Source organism: Salvelinus fontinalis, chromosome 26 (genome assembly GCF_029448725.1).
Source record: "Salvelinus fontinalis isolate EN_2023a chromosome 26, ASM2944872v1, whole genome shotgun sequence".
In the NCBI taxonomy this organism is placed as follows: Eukaryota; Metazoa; Chordata; class Actinopteri; order Salmoniformes; family Salmonidae; genus Salvelinus; species Salvelinus fontinalis.
Window position 1 is genome coordinate 10,152,343 of NC_074690.1, and position 20,533 is coordinate 10,172,875.

Here is a 20,533-nt window from a genome sequence, read left to right on the forward strand (position 1 = left end):
AAATGATAGTCCCACTAAGCGCAAACCAGATGGGATGGCGTATTGCTGCAGAATGCTGTGGTAGCTATGCTGGTTAAGTGTGCATTAAATTCTAAATAAATCACAGACAGTGTCACCAGCAAAGCACCCCCACACCATCACACCTCCTCCTCCATGCTTCACGGTGGGCACCACACATGCGGAGATCATCCGTTCACCTACTCTGCGTCTCACAAAGACACAGCGGTTGAAATCAAAAATCTCAAATTTGGACTCATCAGACCAAAGGTCTAATGTCAATTGCTCATGTTTCTTGACCCAAGCAAGTCTCTTCTTATTATTGGTGTCCTTGTGTAGTTGTTTCTTAGCAGCAATTCGACCATGAAGGCTTGATTCACACAGTCTCCTCTGAACAGTTGATGTTGAGATGTGTCTGTTACTTGAACTCTGTGAAGCATTTATTTGAGCTGCAATTTTTGAGGTGCAGTTAAGTCTAATGAACGTATCCTCTGCAGCTGAGGTAACTTTGTGTCTTCCTTTCCTGTGTACGGCCCTCGTGAGAGACAGTTTCATCATAGCGCTTGATGGTTTTTGCGGCTGTACTTGAAGAAACTTTCAAAGTTCTTGAAATTTTCCGAATTGACGGACATTCGTATCTTAAAATCAAATCAAATGTTATTGGTCACATACACATGGTTAGCAGATGTTAATGTGAGTGTAGCGAAATGCTTGTGCTTCTAGTTCTGAATGTGCAGTAATATCTAACAAGAAATCTAACAAATTCACAACAACTACCTTATACACACAAATAAACACAAATGTAAAGGGATGAATAGAATATGTACATATAAATATCTGGATGAGCGATTGCGTGCGGCATAGGCATGATGCAGTAGATGGTGTAGAGTACAGTATTTACATATGAGATGAGTAATGTAGATTATGTAAACATTATTAGTGGCGTTATTTAAAGTGACTAGTGATACGTTTATTAATTCCATTTATATAAGTGGCCAGAGATTTGAGATTGTATGTTGGCAGCAGCCTCTCTATGTTAGTGATGTCTGTTTAACAGTCTGATGGCCTTGAGATAGAAGCTGTTTTTCAGTCTCTCGGTCCCCGCTTTGATGCACCTGTACTGACCTCGCCTTCTGGATGATAGTGGGGTGAACAGGCAGTGGCTCAGGTGGTTGTTGTCCTTGATGATCTTTTTGGCCTTCCTGTGACATCGGGTGCTGTAGGTTTCCTGGAGGGCAGGTAGTTCGCCCCCGGTGATGTGTTGTGCAGACCTCACTACCCTCTGGAGAGCCTTACGGTTGTGGGCGGAGCAGTTGCCGTACCAGGCGATGATACAGCCCGACAGGATGCTCTCGATTGTGCATCTATAAAAGTTTGTAAGTGTTTTAGATGAAAAGCCATATAATGATGGGCTGTCGTTTCTCTGTGCTTATTTGAGCTGTTCTTGCCACAATCCAGACTTTTTCTTTTACCAAGTATGGATAACTGCTCTATACCTCTTTTAACAAGGCACACCTGTTAATTGAAAAGATGGCTGAGAGAATGCCAAGAGTATGCAAAGCCATCATCAAGGCAAAGGGTGGCTACTTTGAAGAATCTCAAATATAAAATATATTTTGATTTGTTCAACACTTTTTTGGTTACTACATGAGTCCATATGTGTTATTTCATAGTTTTGATGTCTTCACTATTATTATACAATGTAGAAAAAAGTAAAAATAAAGACAAACCCTGGAATAAGTATGTGTGTCCAAACTTTTGACTGGTACTATATATATTTAGCTTAACAGGTGGGGCTCAGAACAGGTGGGTTTTTGCTCCACCTGCCCTGAATGACGGGTCGCCACTGAATATACATAGGAAGTGCTCATCACCTAGCTGTCACAGTCCGTTCTCTGTCTTACTCAGATGATACTGATGTCACTGTCTGGTGGAATCAGGTGTGCCTCTACCAGCTGTCTTCTGACTGGCTCATAATCACTGTGATTCACATACAGTGAACACTGTGTTTTGGGACTGGAGTAATTATCACACACACAGACGCCCATAACACATTTCAGACAAGGTGTGCCTCATAATGCTGTTTATATTTGTTTAAAAAAATACAACTGTCTAAATGTAAAGGGATATTAGATTTATTTAGTAAATCATATTTTTTCTGTCAATGTCTGAATTGTAGTAGTGTATACTCCAATGTGCAGTGTCGTAGAGTGGAAAGCAAACATTGGAGTGATTTACCATTGAATTGGAAATGCAGGTATCTCAAAAAATTACGATGTGTTTGTGTGTGTGTGTGTGTGTGTGTGTGTGTGTGTGTGTGTGTGTGCGTGCGTGCGTGTGTGTGTGTGTGTGAGAGACTGAGTGCAAAACAGATCAGAAACAGACAGAAATAGTTGAGAGAGAGAGGGGTAAAGATAGACATGCAGCCAGACTGGTTAGGCACTGCCAATCGAAAGTAAAAGCTTCCAAAAGTTCTCCAGGCTGTTCTTAGCAGCACATGTAGCCAAGAGGATATTGAGAAAGGGTTAGAGAGGGTTAGACAGGGTATTAAAATGGACACACGCTCTTAGCATTGCTGACAATGAGAGAAGTGGGCGAGGGAGGGGGTAGACATGAAGGCCCAACCCTGTGCCACACCTACTGCACTGTTGAGTGAGTGAGTCTGTAAGAGATTCATACATTCTGATTGGAGCCTTCCTACTGAACCCCTTAGACTTACCAACGTTCCATTCTAGAATCAGACATTAACAACAAATACAAAAATGAGGCATGGACATAATTGCAACTCATTGTCATCTTTCTGTTAACTATCTAATGATCTCAACCCCATTCTGCTGGAGGGAGTCAGAGTGACACATCATGTCTGTTGAAGTCTTTGTTAGGGGATATTAGGCAGTGTTCAGTCCAGCTATGTCAGGGTGGCTCCCCACTGTACACATGGCATTTGAGAACACAGGCGCGTTCAGTCTCGCTCTGGGGTTTGTTGGTACAGTAAGGATTATTAGATCTAAGGAGGGAAAGAAAGGAGAAAAGCGAACATCAACTCTATCTCTGCTGAAAAAAACAGGGTGTGTCCCTTGGGTGTGGGGTGTGTTTGGCCTTCAAGTCAAGAACAATGGCCTGGTTCTGATTATGCATACGGTAGAGAAGAAATGGGGTAGAACTGTTTGGTACATTGCAAAATAGAAATGTTACTGTCATTGTTGTTTTCACCCAAAAATACACTGCGAAGTGTCTACACACCTCCATACCCATAGCAGAGATTGGTTATAAACATTTCAGTATTGGTTATAAACATTGAATTACCTTATATCAATAGCCTAGCCCTAGGAGGACACTCATTAACACCTCTGAAGGATACAGGTAACTGGCCAAAATAAACACTTGTGTAAATTAGGGATACAAAGTATATTGAAAGCAGGTGCTTCCACACAGTGTGGTTCCTTAGTTAATTAAGCAATCAACATCCTATCATGGGTAATGTATAAAAGAGCATAGGGGGTTTAAAAGTGTGTGTGTGTCCGTGTGTGTCAGTCACCAGATCTCAACCCAATTTAACACTAAATAAGAATGAGTTCTTAACTGACTTGCATAGTTAAATAAATGTTAAATGTACATTTTTTTTTTTAATCTGGGAGATTCTGGAGCATGCCTGAGACAGCGTTTTCCAGAACCATCAACAAAACACCAAATGATGGAATTTATTTACATTTACATTTACATTTAAGTCATTTAGCAGACGCTCTTATCCAGAGCGACTTACAAATTGGTGCATTCACCTTATGACATCCAGTGGAACAACCACTTTACAATAGTGCATCTAACTCTTTTAAGGGGGGGGGGGGGGGTTAGAAGGATTACTTTATCCTATCCTAGGTATTCCTTAAAGAGGTGGGGTTTCAGGTGTCTCCGGAAGGTGGTGATTGACTCCGCTGACCTGGCGTCGTGAGGGAGTTTGTTCCACGATTGGGGTTCCAGAGCAGCGAACAGTTTTGACTGGGCTGAGCGGGAACTGTACTTCCTCAGAGGTAGGGAGGCGAGCAGGCCAGAGGTGGATGAACGCAGTGCCCTTGTTTGGGTGTAGGGCCTGATCAGAGCCTGAAGGTACGGAGGTGCCGTTCCCCTCACAGCTCCGTAGGCAAGCACCATGGTCTTGTAGCGGATGCGAGCTTCAACTGGAAGCCAGTGGAGAGAGCGGAGGAGCGGGGTGACGTGAGAGAACTTGGGAAAGTTGAACACCAGACGGGCTGCGGCGTTCTGGATGAGTTGTAGGGGTTTAATGGCACAGGCAGGGAGCCCAGCCAACAGCGAGTTGCAGTAATCCAGACGGGAGATGACAAGTGCCTGGATTAGGACCTGCGCCGCTTCGTGCGTGAGGCAGGGTTGTACTCTGCGAATGTTGTAGAGCATGAACCTACAGGAACGGGTCACCGCCTTGATGTTAGTTGAGAACGACAGGGTGTTGTCCAGGATCACGCCAAGGTTCTTAGCACTCTGGGAGGAGGACACAATGGAGTTGTCAACCGTGATGGCGAGATCATGGAACGGGCAGTCCTTCCCCGGGAGGAAGAGCAGCTCCGTCTTGCCGAGGTTCAGCTTGAGGTGGTGATCCGTCATCCACACTGATATGTCTGCCAGACATGCAGAGATGCGATTCACCACCTGGTTATCAGAGGGGGGAAAGGAGAAGATTAATTGTGTGTCGTCTGCATAGCAATGATAGGAGAGACCATGTGAGGATATGACAGAGCCAAGTGACTTGGTGTATAGCGAGAATAGGAGAGGGCCTAGAACAGAGCCCTGGGGGACACCAGTGGTGAGAGCACGTGGTGCGGAGACAGATTCTCGCCACGCCACCTGGTAGGAGCGACCTGTCAGGTAGGACGCAATCCAAGCGTGGGCCGCGCCGGAGATGCCCAGCTCGGAGAGGGTGGAGAGGAGGATCTGATGGTTCACAGTATCAAAGGCAGCCGATAGGTCTAGAAGGATAAGAGCAGAGGAGAGAGAGTTAGCTTTAGCAGTGCGGAGCGCCTCCGTGACACAGAGAAGAGCAGTCTCAGTTGAATGACTAGTCTTGAAACCTGACTGATTTGGATCAAGATATCTATTTATAATAGAAGAATAGTGTTGCATCACTCCAATGGAGTTCCAGACACTTTTAGAATCTATGCCAAGGTTCATTGAAGCTGTTCTGGCAGCTTGTGGTGGCCCAACACCCTATTAAGACACTTTATGTTGGTGTTTTGGCAGTTAGCTGTATATGCACATGCAAAACACTCTTCATTCTAAACATTGTCCGTTCAATAAGAGACACGAATCATGGATTCTGATGCTCCATACATATCAAAGAGATATCTCATGATACAGAGATAGGACCAGTGGTGTAGTGGAGGGTAAACACAAGTAAACACTGTTTAATCACCTTTTTTTGCATGACAGACAACCCTTTTGGGGGATTGTATTTCATAAAAAAACATGTACCACTATTTTAGCAGGGAGTATATGTAGCGTTAATTTTTTCACTGTGACCAGCTATCAAAGTTTACCCACCGATTATTTTTACCACTGCATCACTGGATAGGACCACATGTTATGTATTATTCACCATGCAGTTATATGTGGGTGCATTGATGTTTATTTTTCTTGTAATTACAGTAGCCTAATTTAATTGATGAGAAGCAAATATGAATGTCTGAATCTTTACTATAGTAATTACTAGAGAGGTGTGGACATAGCCACTGGAAGTAGTGGTTATGACCACACACACACACACACACACACACACACACACACACACACACACACACACACACACACACACACACACACACACACACACACACACACACACACGCACCAGAGAGAGTGCACTAAATCCATTAGGGATCGCAACAGACAGAATTTAAACACCAGAGGGCAGAATATGTCATTCTGAAAAATCTACTCTCAGACACATTGTTAGAAAGAGACACATGACTCAGTTGTTTTATCTTCTGTCCAAAATAGGCATAATGTCTGGCCACTATCAGTTTAGATGGAGTGGTTGATAACATTGAACATGTGAGTGTCATATTGTTGAAGGTATTGTAACGCACTTCATATCAGATTCACTTGTTCCAGCAATCAGCTATTCACTTGTGTGACGTTGCGGTTTTATGCTAACGCTATGATTAGCCCAATGGTATTCAAGTCGGGGTCACGGAGGGACTGCAATGGGGTCACCAAAAAGGAACAAAAGATTAAGATGAAAGATTATTGTATGGGACCATATACACATGTTTTTGAGAAAGATCATTTGAAAAATCAAATTTTATTATGTAAACGTAACTTTTGGTTTCTTTTCATTTTAATAAGAGATGAAAATGTAATGAATTGAGGGTTATTTGTTGATGTAAAAATGTCCGAATTTAAGGTTGTGTCATTATATTTGGGGTGGGGTGGGGTGGGGTCAAGAGAAATTATTGTGGAAAGAAATTGGTCCCCAGATATTATGGCGGAAAAAATGGGGTCCCCGCTGAATAAATTTGAATACCACCGATATAGCCTAATGCTCACGTATTGTCTGCTGCAAGCACATACACGTAGGTGTTCAATTCTCCCATACTGGAGCAGAGCTTAACCTCTGCCTCAGAGTGGGTGTGTACTCCCCTCCCTCCTCCATTACGCTCTCCTCTTAATAAAGCCTGCTGCTCAGACGCACCTGTACGCTATGTGTGTCTAAATCTAATTTATTCAACCTAATAAAACCAATTCCCATATTATAGTATTTTTTTTTTAATTTTGCAGACAGAAAATATAATTGTACCAACGAATTCATTGTATGATAATCACTTGTCCAGTTGAGCATTTAGTTTGGAAAAAGGAGACAATATTATTATACTCATTCTACCTTCCCGACCTCAAGAGTCTTGCTTGTGAAAAGCGTGACAAATTCTTTGCACAGCTCTCCGTCCTATTCCCAGCAGAAGAAAGTTACCCTCAAATATAATTAACAAAGGGGCGTTACATCAGCCTACTGTCTGTCTTCATTTGAGACACTGTGGCGCTAGGAGTGGTCTGTCCAAAAACGACACTCCTCGGTGTTCTCACAGTAGTAACTACAATATCTGCGCGACAGGAGCGGTCGGAGAGGGTGGGCGTAGGGACGAACTCCTCCGATGTTTAGACTACACTTCTTTCAAGACCATTTACCTTTTTTAACAAAATTGTAAATCAGAAACTGTACTTGAAATTAGTATGTACGGCTCTCAAAATAGACTTCCGACAATGAGTCGGAGGACTAATTCTCGACCAGACCTGACAAGCGGCACTCAGTTCGTCGTTGGTGGAAACGGCTATCAACAGGAATATGCAGACGGAATCACCTATTCACAAACTTTCTCCAAAACGGCCATGGGGGGAGGTGGTGGAGGTGGTGGGGGCTACGGAGGGGGACTCGGAGGGGGAGCAAGGTATGTGCACCTTGCATTCAGAATTAGGCTAAAGGTTGATTAAGGAGAGGATAAAAATTTGAACAATAGTTCATGACTAGTTTACTGTGAATCTGATGAATAAATTCATTGTATATAGACAGTGAAAAAAATCTAACTTTGTTTTGTCAAATACATAAATCCAACATTGGATCAGCATTTGTAATAATAGTGAATTCGGGGATTATCCCCGACCAGAAATCGAACCTTGTTCCAGCAACTGTCTAGCCAACACCTTAATTGTTAGGCCAAGAGGTCCGAATCACGCATTTAGGTGGCTAGGTGTTGGTTTGACAGTAGCTGGACCAGGGTTCGCGTACCGGTTGTGGCGCCCCTTGAGCAGAGATGGGCAGTATTTCTGTTGCAAGTATTTGAAATTGGTATTTCAATTACTTCTGAGTATTTTGTCATTTGAAATACATTAGGCTGAACTACACTCTAGTGTATTTTGTAACAAGATACTTTCGAGAGCTGTGATTTGTACTTTCACTCTGCATTGGTATCAGAGTTCTGAAGGCACTATGGTGTGATAAGAGCGTCTGCTAAATTAACAAAATAAAAAGTATATGATTGCAAAGCATGCGTAGTATTATTCTAATAAACTTCGCCCTGAAACAAGGCCAATAATAATACCCAGTGTGCTTTGCATTTCATTTAGGAATGTTTATTTTCACATATATATTTACATTTTGATCATTTAGCAGACACTTATCCAGCGTGACTTACAGTCAGAGTATTCAACTAAGATAGATAAACAACATCATATCACAGTCACTGTCAACATTTATGTCATCTGTTACTGACAACATTGTTGTTGTTAGGCTGGCTATTTGAAAAATGTATTTTTGTATTCTAAATAGAAAATACATGTATTTTAATTAAATACATGACAAAATACAAGTATTTTGTAGTTTATTTTGATACATTGATCTTTATGGTATTTTGGAATATTAAATACTGATGAAATACACTGTTTAGACTTAATTAAGATGAATCAGATTACATTGAAATTAGGCCTATCTTTCATATTATTAATCACATTATTACATTACGATTAGCATTATACAAAGTACTGTTTTAAATTAGAGGTCGACCGATTATGATTTTTCAACGCCGATACCGATTATTGGAGAACCAAAAAAGCCGATACCAATTAATCAGACTATTTTTTCATTTTTTTATTTGAAATAATGACAATTACAACAATACTGAATGAACACTTATTTTAACTTAATACAATACATCAATAAAATCAATTTAGTCTCAAATAAATAATGAAACATGTTCAATTCGGGTTTAAATAATGCAAAAACAAAGTGTTGGAGAAGAAAGTAAAAGTGCAATATGTGCCTGTAACGGCGGTCCTCCTCCTCTTTAACCGAAAAGGAGGAGTAGTGAGGGAACCAAAATGCAGCGGAGTTTGAAGACATGATTTATTAAACAATACGGAAAAACACGGAACGAAATACACTTGACTAATTAACAAAATAACAAAACGGAGTAGACAAACCTGGACATACGAACTTACAATAAAACACGAGAACGCACGAACAGGGAAAATAGCCTACACATAAAATGACGATGAACAAACAAACCAAAACAGTCCCGTATGGTGCGACAAACACTGACACAGGAGACAACCACCCACAACAAACACTGTGAAACAACCTACCTAAATATGACTCTTAATTAGAGGAACGCCAAACACCTGCCTCTAATTAAGAGCCATACCAGGCAACCCATAAACCAACATAGAAACAGAAAACATAGAATGCCCACCCAAACTCACGTCCTGACCAACTAACACATACAACAAACTAACAGAAATAGGCCAGGAACGTGACATAACCCCCCCCATAAGGTGCGAACTCCGGGCGCACCAGCACAAAGTCTAGGGGAGGGTCTGGGTGGGCATCTGACCACGGTGGTGGCTCAGGCTCCGGGCGAGGTCCCCACCCCACCATAGTCAATCCCAGCTTCCATTTCCCCCTATGAATGATGACCCTCATCTTACCCCCACTAAATCCTTTTGGTAACATCGATACCAGGGGCAGCACCGGGACAGAGGGATAGCTCAGGACAGAGGGATAGCTCAGGACAGAGGGATAGCTCAGGACAGAGGGATAGCTCAGGACAGAGGGATAGCTCAGGATAGAGCGGTAGCTCAGGATAGAGAGGTAGCTCAGGATAGAGGGGTAGCTCAGGATAGAGGGGCAACTCCGGACTGAAAGGCAGCTCCGGACAGAGAGACAGCTCTGGACTGAGGGGCAGTTCTGAATAAATAGCCGCTCTGGGCTGAGGGACAGCTCATGACTGGCTGACGGCTCTGGACGCTCATGGCTGGCTGACGGCTCTGGACGCTCATGGCTCACTGACGGCTCTGGCAGATCCTGTCTGGTTGGCGGCTCTGGCAGATCCTGTCTGGTTGGCGGCTCTGGCAGATCCTGTCTGGTTGGCGGCTCTGGCAGATCCTGACTGACGACTGGCTCTAGCGGCTCCTGACTGACTATCGGCTCTGACGGCTCGGGACAGACGGGCGGCTCTAAAGGCTCGGGACAGACGGATGGCTCAGACGGCGCTAGGGAGACGGATGGCTCAGACGGCGCTGGGGAGACGGATGGCTCAGACGGCGCTGGGGAGACGGATGGCTCAGATGGCGCTGCGGAGACGGATGGCTCAGACTGCTCCTGTCTGGCGGAAGGCTCTGGCTGCTCCTGTCTGGCGGAAGGCTCTGTAGGCTCATGGCAGACGGGCAGCTTTGCAGGCTCATGGCAGACAGGCAGTTCATGCGCCGTTGGGCAGACGGCAGACTCTGGCCGGCTGAGACGCACTGTAGGCTTGGTGCGTGGTGCCGGAACTGGAGGCACCTGACTGAGGACACGCACTTCAAGCCTAGTGCGGGGAGCAGGGACAGGGCACACTGACCTCTCGAAGCGCACTATATGCCTGGTGCGTGGTACCGGACTGAGGGCACGCACCTCAGGACGAGTGCGGGGAGAAGCAACAGTGTGCACAGGACTTAGGAGACGCACAGGTGGCTTAGTGCGCGGTGCCGGAACTGGAGGCACTGGGCTGGAGACACGCACCATAGGGAGAGTGCATGGAGGAGGAACAGGGCTCTGAAAACGCACTGGAAGCCTGGTGCGTAGTGTAGGCACTGGTGGTACTGGGCTGGGGCGGGGAGGTAGTGCCGGAAATACCGGACCGTGCAGGCGTATTGGCTCCCTTGAGCACCGAGCCTGCCCAACCTTACCTGGCTGAATGCTCCCCGTCGCCCGACCAGTACGGGGAGGTGGAATAACCCGCACCGGGCTATGTAGGCGAACCGGGGACACCATGCGTAAGGCTGGTGCCATGTAAGCCGGCCCGAGGAGACGCACTGGAGACCAGACGCGTTGAGCCGGCCTCATGACACCTGGCTCAATGCCCAATCTAGCCCTACCAGTGCGGGGAGGTGGAATAACCCGCACTGGGCTATGCACTCGTACAGGAGACACAGTGCGCTCTACTGCGTAACACGGCGCCTGCCCGTACTCCCGCTCTCCACGGTAAGCCTGGGAAGTGGGTGCAGGTCTCCTACCTGCCCTTGGCCCACTACCTCTTAGCCACCCCCCAAGAAATTTTTGGGTGGTACTCACGGGCTTTTCGGGCTTCCGTGCTAGACGCGTCCCCTCATAACTCCGGTTCCCTTCTCCGGTTGCCTCTGCTCTCCTCAGTGCCTCCAGCTGTTCCCATGGGAGGCGATCCCTACCAGCCAGGATCTCCTCCCATGTGTAGCAACCTTTCCCGTCCAATACATCATCCCAAGTCCATTCCTTCTTTTTCTGTCCCTTACTCCGTTTACACCGCTGCTTGGTTCTGGAGATTTGGTGGGTGGTTCTGTAACGGCGGTCCGCCTCCTCTTTAACCGAAAAGGAGGAGTAGTGAGGGAACCAAAATGCAGCGGAGTTTGAAGACATGATTTATTAAACAATATGGAAAAACACGAAACGAAATACACTTGACTAATTAACAAAATAACAAAACGGAGTAGACAAACCTGGACATACGAACTTACAATAAAACACGAGAACGCACGAACAGGGAAAATAGCCTACACATAAAATGACGGATGAACAAACAAACCGAAACAGTCCCGTATGGTGCGACAAACACTGACACAGGAGACAACCACCCACAACGAACATTGTGAAACAACCTACCTAAATATGACTCTTAATTAGAGGAACGCCAAACACCTGCCTCGAATTAAGAGCCATACCAGGCAACCCATAAACCAACATAGAAACAGAAAACATAGAATGCCCACCCAAACTCACGTCCTGACCAACTAACACATACAACAAACTAACAGAAATAGGCCAGGAACGTGACAGTGCCATGTAAGAAAGCTAACGTTTAAGTTCCTTGCTCAGAACATGAGAACATATGAAAGCTGGTGGTTCCTTTTAACATGAGTCTTCAATATTCCCAGATAAGAAGTTTCAAGTTGTAGTTTTTATAGGATTTATAGGACTATTTCTCTCTATACGATTTGTATTTCATATACCTTTGACTATTGGATGTTCTTATAGGCACTTTAGTATTGCCAGTGTAACAGTATAGCTTCCATCCCTCTCCTTGCCTCTAACTGGGCTCGAACCAGGAACACATCGACAACAACCACCCTCGAAGCAGCGTTACCCATGCAGAGCAAGGGGAACAACTACTCCAAGTCTCAGAGCGAGTGACGTTCGAAACGCTATTAGCGCGCACCCCGCTAACTAGCTAGCCATTTCACATCGGTTACACCAGCCTAATCTCGGGAGTTGATAGGCTTGAAGTCATAAACAGCGCAATGCTTGAAGCATTGCGAAGAGCTGCTGGCAAAATGCACGAAAGTGCTGTTTGAATGAATGCTTACGAACCTGCTGGTGCCTACCATCGCTCAGTCAGACTGCTCTATCAAATCATAGACTTAATTATAACATAATAACACACAAAAATACGAGCCTTAGGTCATTAATATGGTTGAATCCGGAAACTATCATCTCGAAAACAAAACTTTTATTCTTTCAGTGAAATACGGAACCGTTCCGTATTTTATCTAACGGGTGGCATCCATGAGTCTAAATATTCCTGGTACATTGCACAACCTTCAATGTTATGTCATAATTACGTAAAATTCTGGCAAATTAGTTCGCAACGAGCCAGGCGGCCCAAACGTTTGCGATATATCCTGACTCTGCGTGCAATGAACGCAAGAGAAGTGACACAATTTCATCTGGTTAATATTGCCTGCTAACCTGGATTTCTTTTAGCTAAATATGCAGGTTTAAAAATATATACTTCTGTGTATTGAATTTAAGAAAGGCATTGATGTTTATGGTTAGGTACACGTTGGAGCAACGACAGTCCTTTTTCCGTGAATGCGCACCGCATCGATTATATGCAACGCAGGACACGCTAGATAAACTACTAATATCATCAACCATGTGTAGTTATAACTAGTGATTATGATTGATTGATTTTTTTTCATAAGATAAGTTTAATGCTAGCTAGCAACTTACCCTGGCTTCTTCTGCATTCACGTAACAGGCGGGCTCCTCGTGAGGCAGGTGGTTAGAGCGTTGGACTAGTTAACCGTAAGGTTGCAAGATTGAATCCCTGAGCTGACAAGGTATTAATCTGTTGTTCTGCCCCTGAACAAGGCAGTTAACCCACCGTTCCTAGGCCGTCATTCAAAATAAGAATGTGTTCTTAACTGACTTGCCTAGTTAAATAAAGGTGTACATTTATTTGTATTTTTTTTAATCGGCAAAATCGGCGTTCAAAAATACCGATTTCCGATTGTTATGAAAACTTGAAATCGGTCCTAATTAAATCAGCCATTCCGATTAATCGGTCGACCTCTATTTTACATTATGTATTAAATGACAAAACTACACTCACAATAGTGTTCATTGCCCTGATTCTATACATGGCTTCAATAGCATAGGCTACGTTATCCAGAATACAATCACAGATTACTCAACTCAACACATATTCTGGGTCAAAGCCGATACATTGAGATCTGAGGTCTATATTTGACTGTGTTCAAGAGTGAAATGTGTTGGAAACTTTCGACACACAACATACACACACATACCCCTTAACTTGATTCTCCCTCAGAACGTGATGTCACCTCATGATGTCACGTACCTTGTTGTTATCGTTAATAATAGTATAATGCCAGTATAATGGATGTTTTGTGTCACAATATTGCAAATGTTGATGATGTGTTCTTTGTTTTGTCCTGTTTAGTGTGCAGAGCATCCAACACAAAGCTTTCTTCCTGCAAAGCCAGTGTCAGGAGTACCTGCAGAGAGTACAGCAGATTCTCCAGGCAGTAAGTACCCTACACAGGTCAATTATGGATAGAAACACACATACCCGTATTGATGCACATGCCCACACACAAACATGTTTGGTTGTGGAATAGCAGCATTAAAATGGGTTTAGCTTTAGCATAATAATTGATCTTTCACTTACAAATATAAAGTCAGATTTTTTTAATTATCTTGGATGTTTCTATGTAAACAGGAGGATTTTGCAATACTGTATTTTCTGTGTTGATGCAACATTGGTAGCAGCTGTCTTCAGCTGTACTGATAATATTGCACTCATCTAGAATTACTGTCCTGAAAAGTGCTGCTTGCCTTTTTGTCCATGAATGGTCCATTATTATCTCTCCTTCCTGAAGTGTTTTCAGCCATTATGGGTCATAATGGTGTGGTCTTTTTGACCTTGTTGGTCTTCCTGGTTGTCTTTTTGACCTTGTTGGTCTTCCTGGTTGTCTTTTTGACCTTGTTGGTCTTCCTGGTTGTCTTTTTGACCTTGTTGGTCTTCCTGGTTGTCTTTTTGACCTTGTTGGTCTTCCTGGTTGTCTTTTTGACCTTGTTGGTCTTCCTGGTTGTCTTTTTGACCTTGTTGGTCTTCCTGGTTGTCTTTTTGACAGTTTAGTGCAGCGTTTCCCAAACTCGGTCCTCATGACCCCAAGGGGTGTGTGTTTCGTTTTTTGCCCTAGCACTGGGGTGGCAGGCAACCTAGTGGTTAGAGCATTGGGCCAGTAACCAAAAGGTTGCTGGATCAAATCCCTGAGCTGACAAGGTAAAATTCTGTCTTTTTGCTCCTGAACAAGGCAGTTAACCCACTGTTCCTCTCTAGGTCGTCATTGTAAATAAGAATTTGTTCTTAACTGACTTGTCTAGTTAAAAAAAGGTTTGATTATTTAAAAAAATTAAAAACTACACAGCTGATTCAGATGATCAAAGCTTGATGATTAGTTGATTATTTGGATCAGCTGTGTAGTGCTATGGAAGAAGAGAAAAAAAGGTGCTCCATTTGGGGTCCGGAGGGCAGAGTTTGGGGAACGCTGGTGTAGTGTGTACCACAGCAGGTTGGTGGCACCTTAATTAGGGAGGATGGGCTCGTGGTAATGGCTGGAGCGGATTAAGTGGGATGGTTTCCATGTGTTTGATGTAGTTTCGTTCCAGCCATTATTATGAGCCGTCCTCCCCTCAGAAGCCTCCACTGGTGTGTACTGTATTGCCGTGCTCAGGTGTTAGGCGGTTGTCTTAATGGCTGTTTTGGTTTGTTTACCATGTTGACATAGTAGCTTACTGGGCAGTCTTGTGGACAGTGTGGGTGTGTTGACAGTACTGTGTTGACTGTGTGTGTATTGTTGTACTGAACATATGATTGTCCTCCCCCAGGGTGGTCCAGCGGGGGAGGTGGACAAGCTGATGAGTATGTCTTCTGATGCTATAGACCAGCTGAAGGGATGTGCCATGGAGCTGCAGCACATGAAACAACCCAAAGACAACATCATCAAGAGGTAAGGACAGAGAAAGAGATGGCGAGACAGAGAAAGAGAAAGCTAGTGAGTGTGCTCATGTGTTTGTGTGTGTGAGAGAGAGAGAGAGAGAGTTTGTGTGTGTGAAAGAGAGAGAGAGAGAGTGTTTGTTTGATACATAAAATTTGCATATATGTTTGCATTTACATTTGTGCTCAAATACAGATGTGACGAATCCACTCTTATCTTTCATGTCTGACATTTGCTGTCTCACCCTCCCTACAGCATACAGCATCTCCAGAACATGCAGAGTGGGATCACCTCCTCCATCAGTGGCTCGACCCAGAGGAAGAGCAGGGGCAGCATTGGCTGGGAGGAGAGGGGGAGGACCTACACTGATGCCATGTCTTGGATCGGCCAACAGAAGGTATTAAAGCTAGAAAACCTGCAATTAAACATGCATAATTTATCTACCGAATCCCCTCAAGGTTATTGCAAAGGGTGAAATAGATGACTGCATCACTCTGGAACTCACCCCCTAGACAATATGCCATCCTTCTCTCGAAGCTCCAAACCGGTTTAGAGCAGTAGGATAGATAGTTTGAGTGTGTGTGCGTGTGTGTGTGTGTGTGTGTGTGTGTGTGCAGGGAGGTTGGAGCATGACACCATTCTTATCGCAGATTCTGGCCTGCTGAAACTCAAACCACCACGATGCAAAAACATAAGCTGCTCAGAAAGAGAGAGAGAGAGAGAGGGTGGGGACAGACAGAGAGTGAAGGGGGGAGGGTTCAGAGAGAGAGAGGGAGAGTGATGAAAGAGAAACGACAAACAAGGGGGAGAGAACACATACCAGAGAGAGAGAGAGAGAGAGATTGAGCAGTAGAGAGTGAAAAAAGGGCAAAAGAAGGAGAGGAATGTGAAATCTAACACTCACTACTGACACACAGTGTTGTGGAACATGACTTTTAGACTGATGACTTACATGCCTATGCGAACACACCTTGCACGCCTTGCTTCCAACTAATCTGCTCAGTCACACACACACACCACTCCCTATTTGGGGCGGTAGGTAGGCTAGTGGTTAGAGCGTTGGGCCACTAACTGAAAGGTTGGTGGATTTACATTTACATTTAAGTAATTTAGCAGACGCTCTTATCCAGAGCGACTTACAAGTACATACATTCATACTTTTTTGTACTGGTCCCCCGTGGGAATCGAACCCACAACCCTGGCGTTGCAAGCGCCATGCTCTACCAACTGAGCCACACGGGACTGGTGGATCAAATCCCCGAGCTGACAACAGTTCATTATTATTTACTACCATCTGGAGGATAGAGTTAAGAAACACATTTATTTAGGCTGCCCATGAACAAGGCAGTTAACCCACTGTTCCTACCGTCGTTGTAAAGAAGAATTTGCCTAAAGGTTCAATAAAAGAATCCATCCCCGTCTCACCCTTTACCTATCATTATCTCATCCCTTGTTCTCAGATGTTCTTCTTTCCCAGATGTTTGTCTTCTGACTTTGTCTCTGCGTGTTGTGTTGTGTACATTCTCTCCTTCTCTTTAGCAAGTCAAGTTGATAAAAGTATTGGCAACAGTGAAACGGCAACAATAAAACGTTTCTCTGTCGTGACCCTATTTGAGCCGTCACATACCCTCTCACCCCACCCACATATCCCTCTCCTACCTCTTTATTCACTGCAACAGTGTAGCTCACCAAATAGACATTTGTGCATACCAACTTACAAACATAAATGCATAAAAAAGGGTGGGGAAAGAAAACAAAAGGAGGAAGAGAGAGAAGAAAAAGGGAGAGTGCAGTTCTGTAGAAACTGTCTGGGGGTGGTGGGGTGGTTAGTTTCTACTGAGTACAGCACTCACCCTTTTTCTTATCAAAGATGAGTGGAGTGAAGTGAACTCTACAGGGGGAATAGGTGGAATAGTTTCCTGCCTATGCCAGACACACTGACAGTGGCAACAGTTACTTATTATTTACTACCATCTAGAGGATAGAGTTAAGAAACACATTTATTTAGGCTTCCATACAAACAGATGTGTTTTCAGTAGCACGTTGTCACTGTCCTACAGCTTATATGGAAATATTCAATAGAATTGCTAACTAAATGACACCAAATTGTACTTTTTTGAATGAATCCTGAAGCTTAGAAGTTGTTATTCAGTAATAATAATGTAATGAAGCTTTTGGTGGCATGCTGTTTCGCAGTGTCGTTGTGGTAAAGTAAGCTGTATCTCTCCTGTGTGTCTGTCTGTCTGCAGCGTCTGATCGAGACGTCTCCGTGGGGTGAGGACGCAGCCACCATCGAGCAACAGATTCTGAGCCAGAACAAGTTCCACAGCTCTATACAGAGGAGCCAAGAGGTGGAACGCGCCAGAGATGAGCTGGTACGTACTGTTGAGTTGACTAACTAGGGCCCAGCGTTCCCCCTGGTCAGGTCACATGGTTCACATAGACCCTACTGATCGCATGTGTCTTTACTCAGGCCCAAAATGATGACAAGGGTGGCCTCCATTCCCTGCAGCAAGAATGGGACAGTCTTCAGGTAGGAGTCCATATTAACAATCAATTGAACAAAATACAATTATTTGATCATTAATTTCTTCAGAGTTATGATTAGTGTATTAACATTGAACTCTTCTCCTCTGTCAGAAAATGTCATTTGCTCGTACGGGCCAGCTGAGAGAGCTGCAGAACATAATTGACGAGATCTCCAGGGCCATCATGTGGGTCAACGAGAGAGAGGAGGAGGAGCTGGTGTTCAACTGGGGAGACAATAACATCGATGTCTACATCCCCAAGAAACAGGAAAGCTACTCCGTAAGGCTTTACACTGACATGATATCTATTCTGAACACTCATTAGTCTCATGTTACACTTCCTAGTTTCGTTTTCACTTTGCTATCTATTTACAAACTAACATGGGAACAACGGATATCAAAGTCCTTGCACTGGTAACCATGAGTAGACACGCCTAGATTCCTATACAGTAGTAGCCTTTTTGAAGGTCCTCGCACTGTCTCTTTCCAGAAACTGATGAGTGCCCTGGAGGTAAAGGAGAAGGAGCTAAACAAACTCAAGCAAAAAGTTGATGGCCTCCTGAAGAACAATCACCCAGCCTCAGACAAGATCGAGGTGAGAGTCACTTTACCCTTAGCTAGGGTTGAACATTTCCCCAACGTTCCCAAAATCCACAGGTTTTCTAGAAATTCAGGTTGGAAGATTCCTGGAATCAGACGTGTAAACACAGGAAAACCTGGGAATTTGGGGAAAGTTACCGGCATTATGCAACCCTACCCTTAGCCTCCCATAAGTAGTGAAGTGGAAATATCAGTTTGTTCTACACTATTTATGGAGGTGCTGCTAGCTAAAAGGCGGTGTTTGATCCCTAGGCCTACATGGACACTCTGCAGACCCAGTGGAGCTGGCTCCTCCAGATCACCAAGTGTATTCATGTCCACCTGAAGGAGAACGCTGCCTACAGTCAGGTGAACACACAAGTGCATACTTCCATAAACACAGACACACACACACACACACAAGGGATGCTGCTTAAAAGCTACCATAGGTCATTTTTACTAAACTTCCCGCTCCACTTTAGTTCTTCAAGGAGGCCAATGAGACCTACAGCAAGCTACAGAAGGAACATGAGAACATCCGTAAGAAGTTCACCTGTGATAAAGGAACATCTCTGGAGAACCTCACTGAGCTCCTCAAGAACCTTGAGGTACCTAAAATTGACTGACACCTGGGAATGTTTCTATAGGATCTCACACATAATATCAACAAATAGTTGACATGAGTATGATGGACATGAAGTGAGCATTTTTGCTATATATATTAGACAACCCTCCTTACTACTCATACAGATGCAGGATCTTAAGTTGATCCCGCTGTTGCAGGTAAATTTACTTGCAATCAAGGAAATGTAAAACGTTCAGTGTATTTGAGGTTTAAAAAGGCTTCTGAAGTTTGTAATTTTCACTTAGAAATTTCAGACTTGATTTGTCCAAACGAAAAATGTGTCAAACCCTACAAAAATGTCCATTATTTATAATCCACATTTCCTGTTGCTGAAGGACTATTTTCCTGCTGTTGCAAACTGGCTCAAATGAAGATCCGATATCTGTGTGTTGGAGGGTAACTCCTTCCCTCATATGTTAGCAAGGCAAACCTCTCTGGCTTGTTTACATTTTTTTGCATGTGCGCAACAGAATGCATATGACATACAGGTATATTGTAATTGTTTAGGGTGGTTCATGTATCCCAAGACATGATTGATATGTAACAGAATTATTGTTGGTGAAAAAGTTGCAGATATAAAACTAATTGGGAATTATTTCAGTGGGAGAACTAGTAGCTTTAGGGATAACTATAGGACCTGTTTCCGTGACCTTTAAATGACATGTGTTTTTTCCCCAGAGAGAGAAGGAGACGATCATGGAGAATAAGAGGCAGGTCAAAAACCTGGTCAACAAGTCCAAGAGCATTGTGAGGCTGAGACCACGTAACCCTGAGGAGAAGAGTAGTAGTCCTAGTCCTGTTATAGTACAGGCCCTGTGTGACTTCAAGCAAGACCAGGTCAGACAGACACACACACAGATAAGAAAAAACACTCATTCTAAATTGTTAACCCATGATCTTATGTAGCACATGCACATTCTTGTGTATATGCTTGTATACTACCACTACCACCACACACGTACAATATTTGCAGAGAAGAACTGGCGCAATAGTGTGTTTACACTGTTTGCATGTGTTCTTTGTGTCCATTAGAAAGGGATCTTCAAGGGGGACGAGGGCATCCTGACGGACAACACCCAGCGCAGTAAGTGGCACGTGACGGGTCCTGGAGGTCTGGACATGCTGATCCCATCTGTGTGCCTCCTCATCCCCCCTCCCAACCCCCTCAGCATCGGACTGGCCAACAAGTAAGACTCCCTCAACGTCCACGCTGTCTGGCTCTCTGACATTACTGCCATTTCAATAACATAAAAATGACATTACAATACAAATTAAAAGCTCATTAAAGCTGGTGTTACGAATCCCTTTGGCACGACAGTCTAGGGGGGATGGTAACGAGACCCGTAACATAACTCTAAAAGTAGAATAGTGAAAATGTAACAGTGAGAATGAAAAAAACAGACAACTAGAGTACCGTCAGACACGCATGGTTTATTTGGGAAACACACGGAAAAGGAACTGAGCTGGACACAAGGAAAGAAACAAATATCTA

General features: G+C 44.0%; 2 protein-coding genes across 3 annotated transcripts in view; one reads left to right on the plus strand and one right to left on the minus strand.

Moving 5' to 3' along the window:
* Nucleotides 1-3,839: 3,839 nt before the first annotated feature.
* LOC129823628 (uncharacterized) lies at nucleotides 3,840-5,060 on the minus strand. The gene is made up of 2 exons (XM_055882485.1): nucleotides 4,855-5,060; nucleotides 3,840-4,659 (listed from the first exon to the last, which is right to left on the minus strand). Exon 2 carries the CDS (start codon nucleotides 4,612-4,614, stop codon nucleotides 3,865-3,867), a length of 750 nt encoding a protein of 249 aa, XP_055738460.1. The 5' UTR covers nucleotides 4,615-4,659; nucleotides 4,855-5,060; the 3' UTR covers nucleotides 3,840-3,864.
* A 2,143-nt stretch (nucleotides 5,061-7,203) lies between these two features.
* The window catches only part of LOC129823627 (desmoplakin-A-like), a 29,517-nt gene continuing 16,187 nt past the window's right edge, over nucleotides 7,204-20,533 (plus strand). Inside the window, exons 1-12 of one of the 2 annotated variants that reach the window (XM_055882484.1) lie at nucleotides 7,204-7,448; nucleotides 13,758-13,833; nucleotides 15,200-15,321; nucleotides 15,565-15,706; nucleotides 17,559-17,684; nucleotides 17,783-17,842; nucleotides 17,950-18,117; nucleotides 18,328-18,432; nucleotides 18,690-18,785; nucleotides 18,899-19,024; nucleotides 19,720-19,878; nucleotides 20,074-20,228. In XM_055882484.1, the coding sequence (XP_055738459.1) occupies nucleotides 7,234-7,448; nucleotides 13,758-13,833; nucleotides 15,200-15,321; nucleotides 15,565-15,706; nucleotides 17,559-17,684; nucleotides 17,783-17,842; nucleotides 17,950-18,117; nucleotides 18,328-18,432; nucleotides 18,690-18,785; nucleotides 18,899-19,024; nucleotides 19,720-19,878; nucleotides 20,074-20,228 (1,550 nt within the window). In that variant the 5' untranslated portion in view covers nucleotides 7,204-7,233. Of the gene's footprint in view, nucleotides 7,449-13,752; nucleotides 13,834-15,199; nucleotides 15,322-15,564; nucleotides 15,707-17,558; nucleotides 17,685-17,782; nucleotides 17,843-17,949; nucleotides 18,118-18,327; nucleotides 18,433-18,689; nucleotides 18,786-18,898; nucleotides 19,025-19,719; nucleotides 19,879-20,073; nucleotides 20,229-20,533 lie in introns of those variants that run through there. The other variant, XM_055882483.1, reaches the window with a different exon arrangement.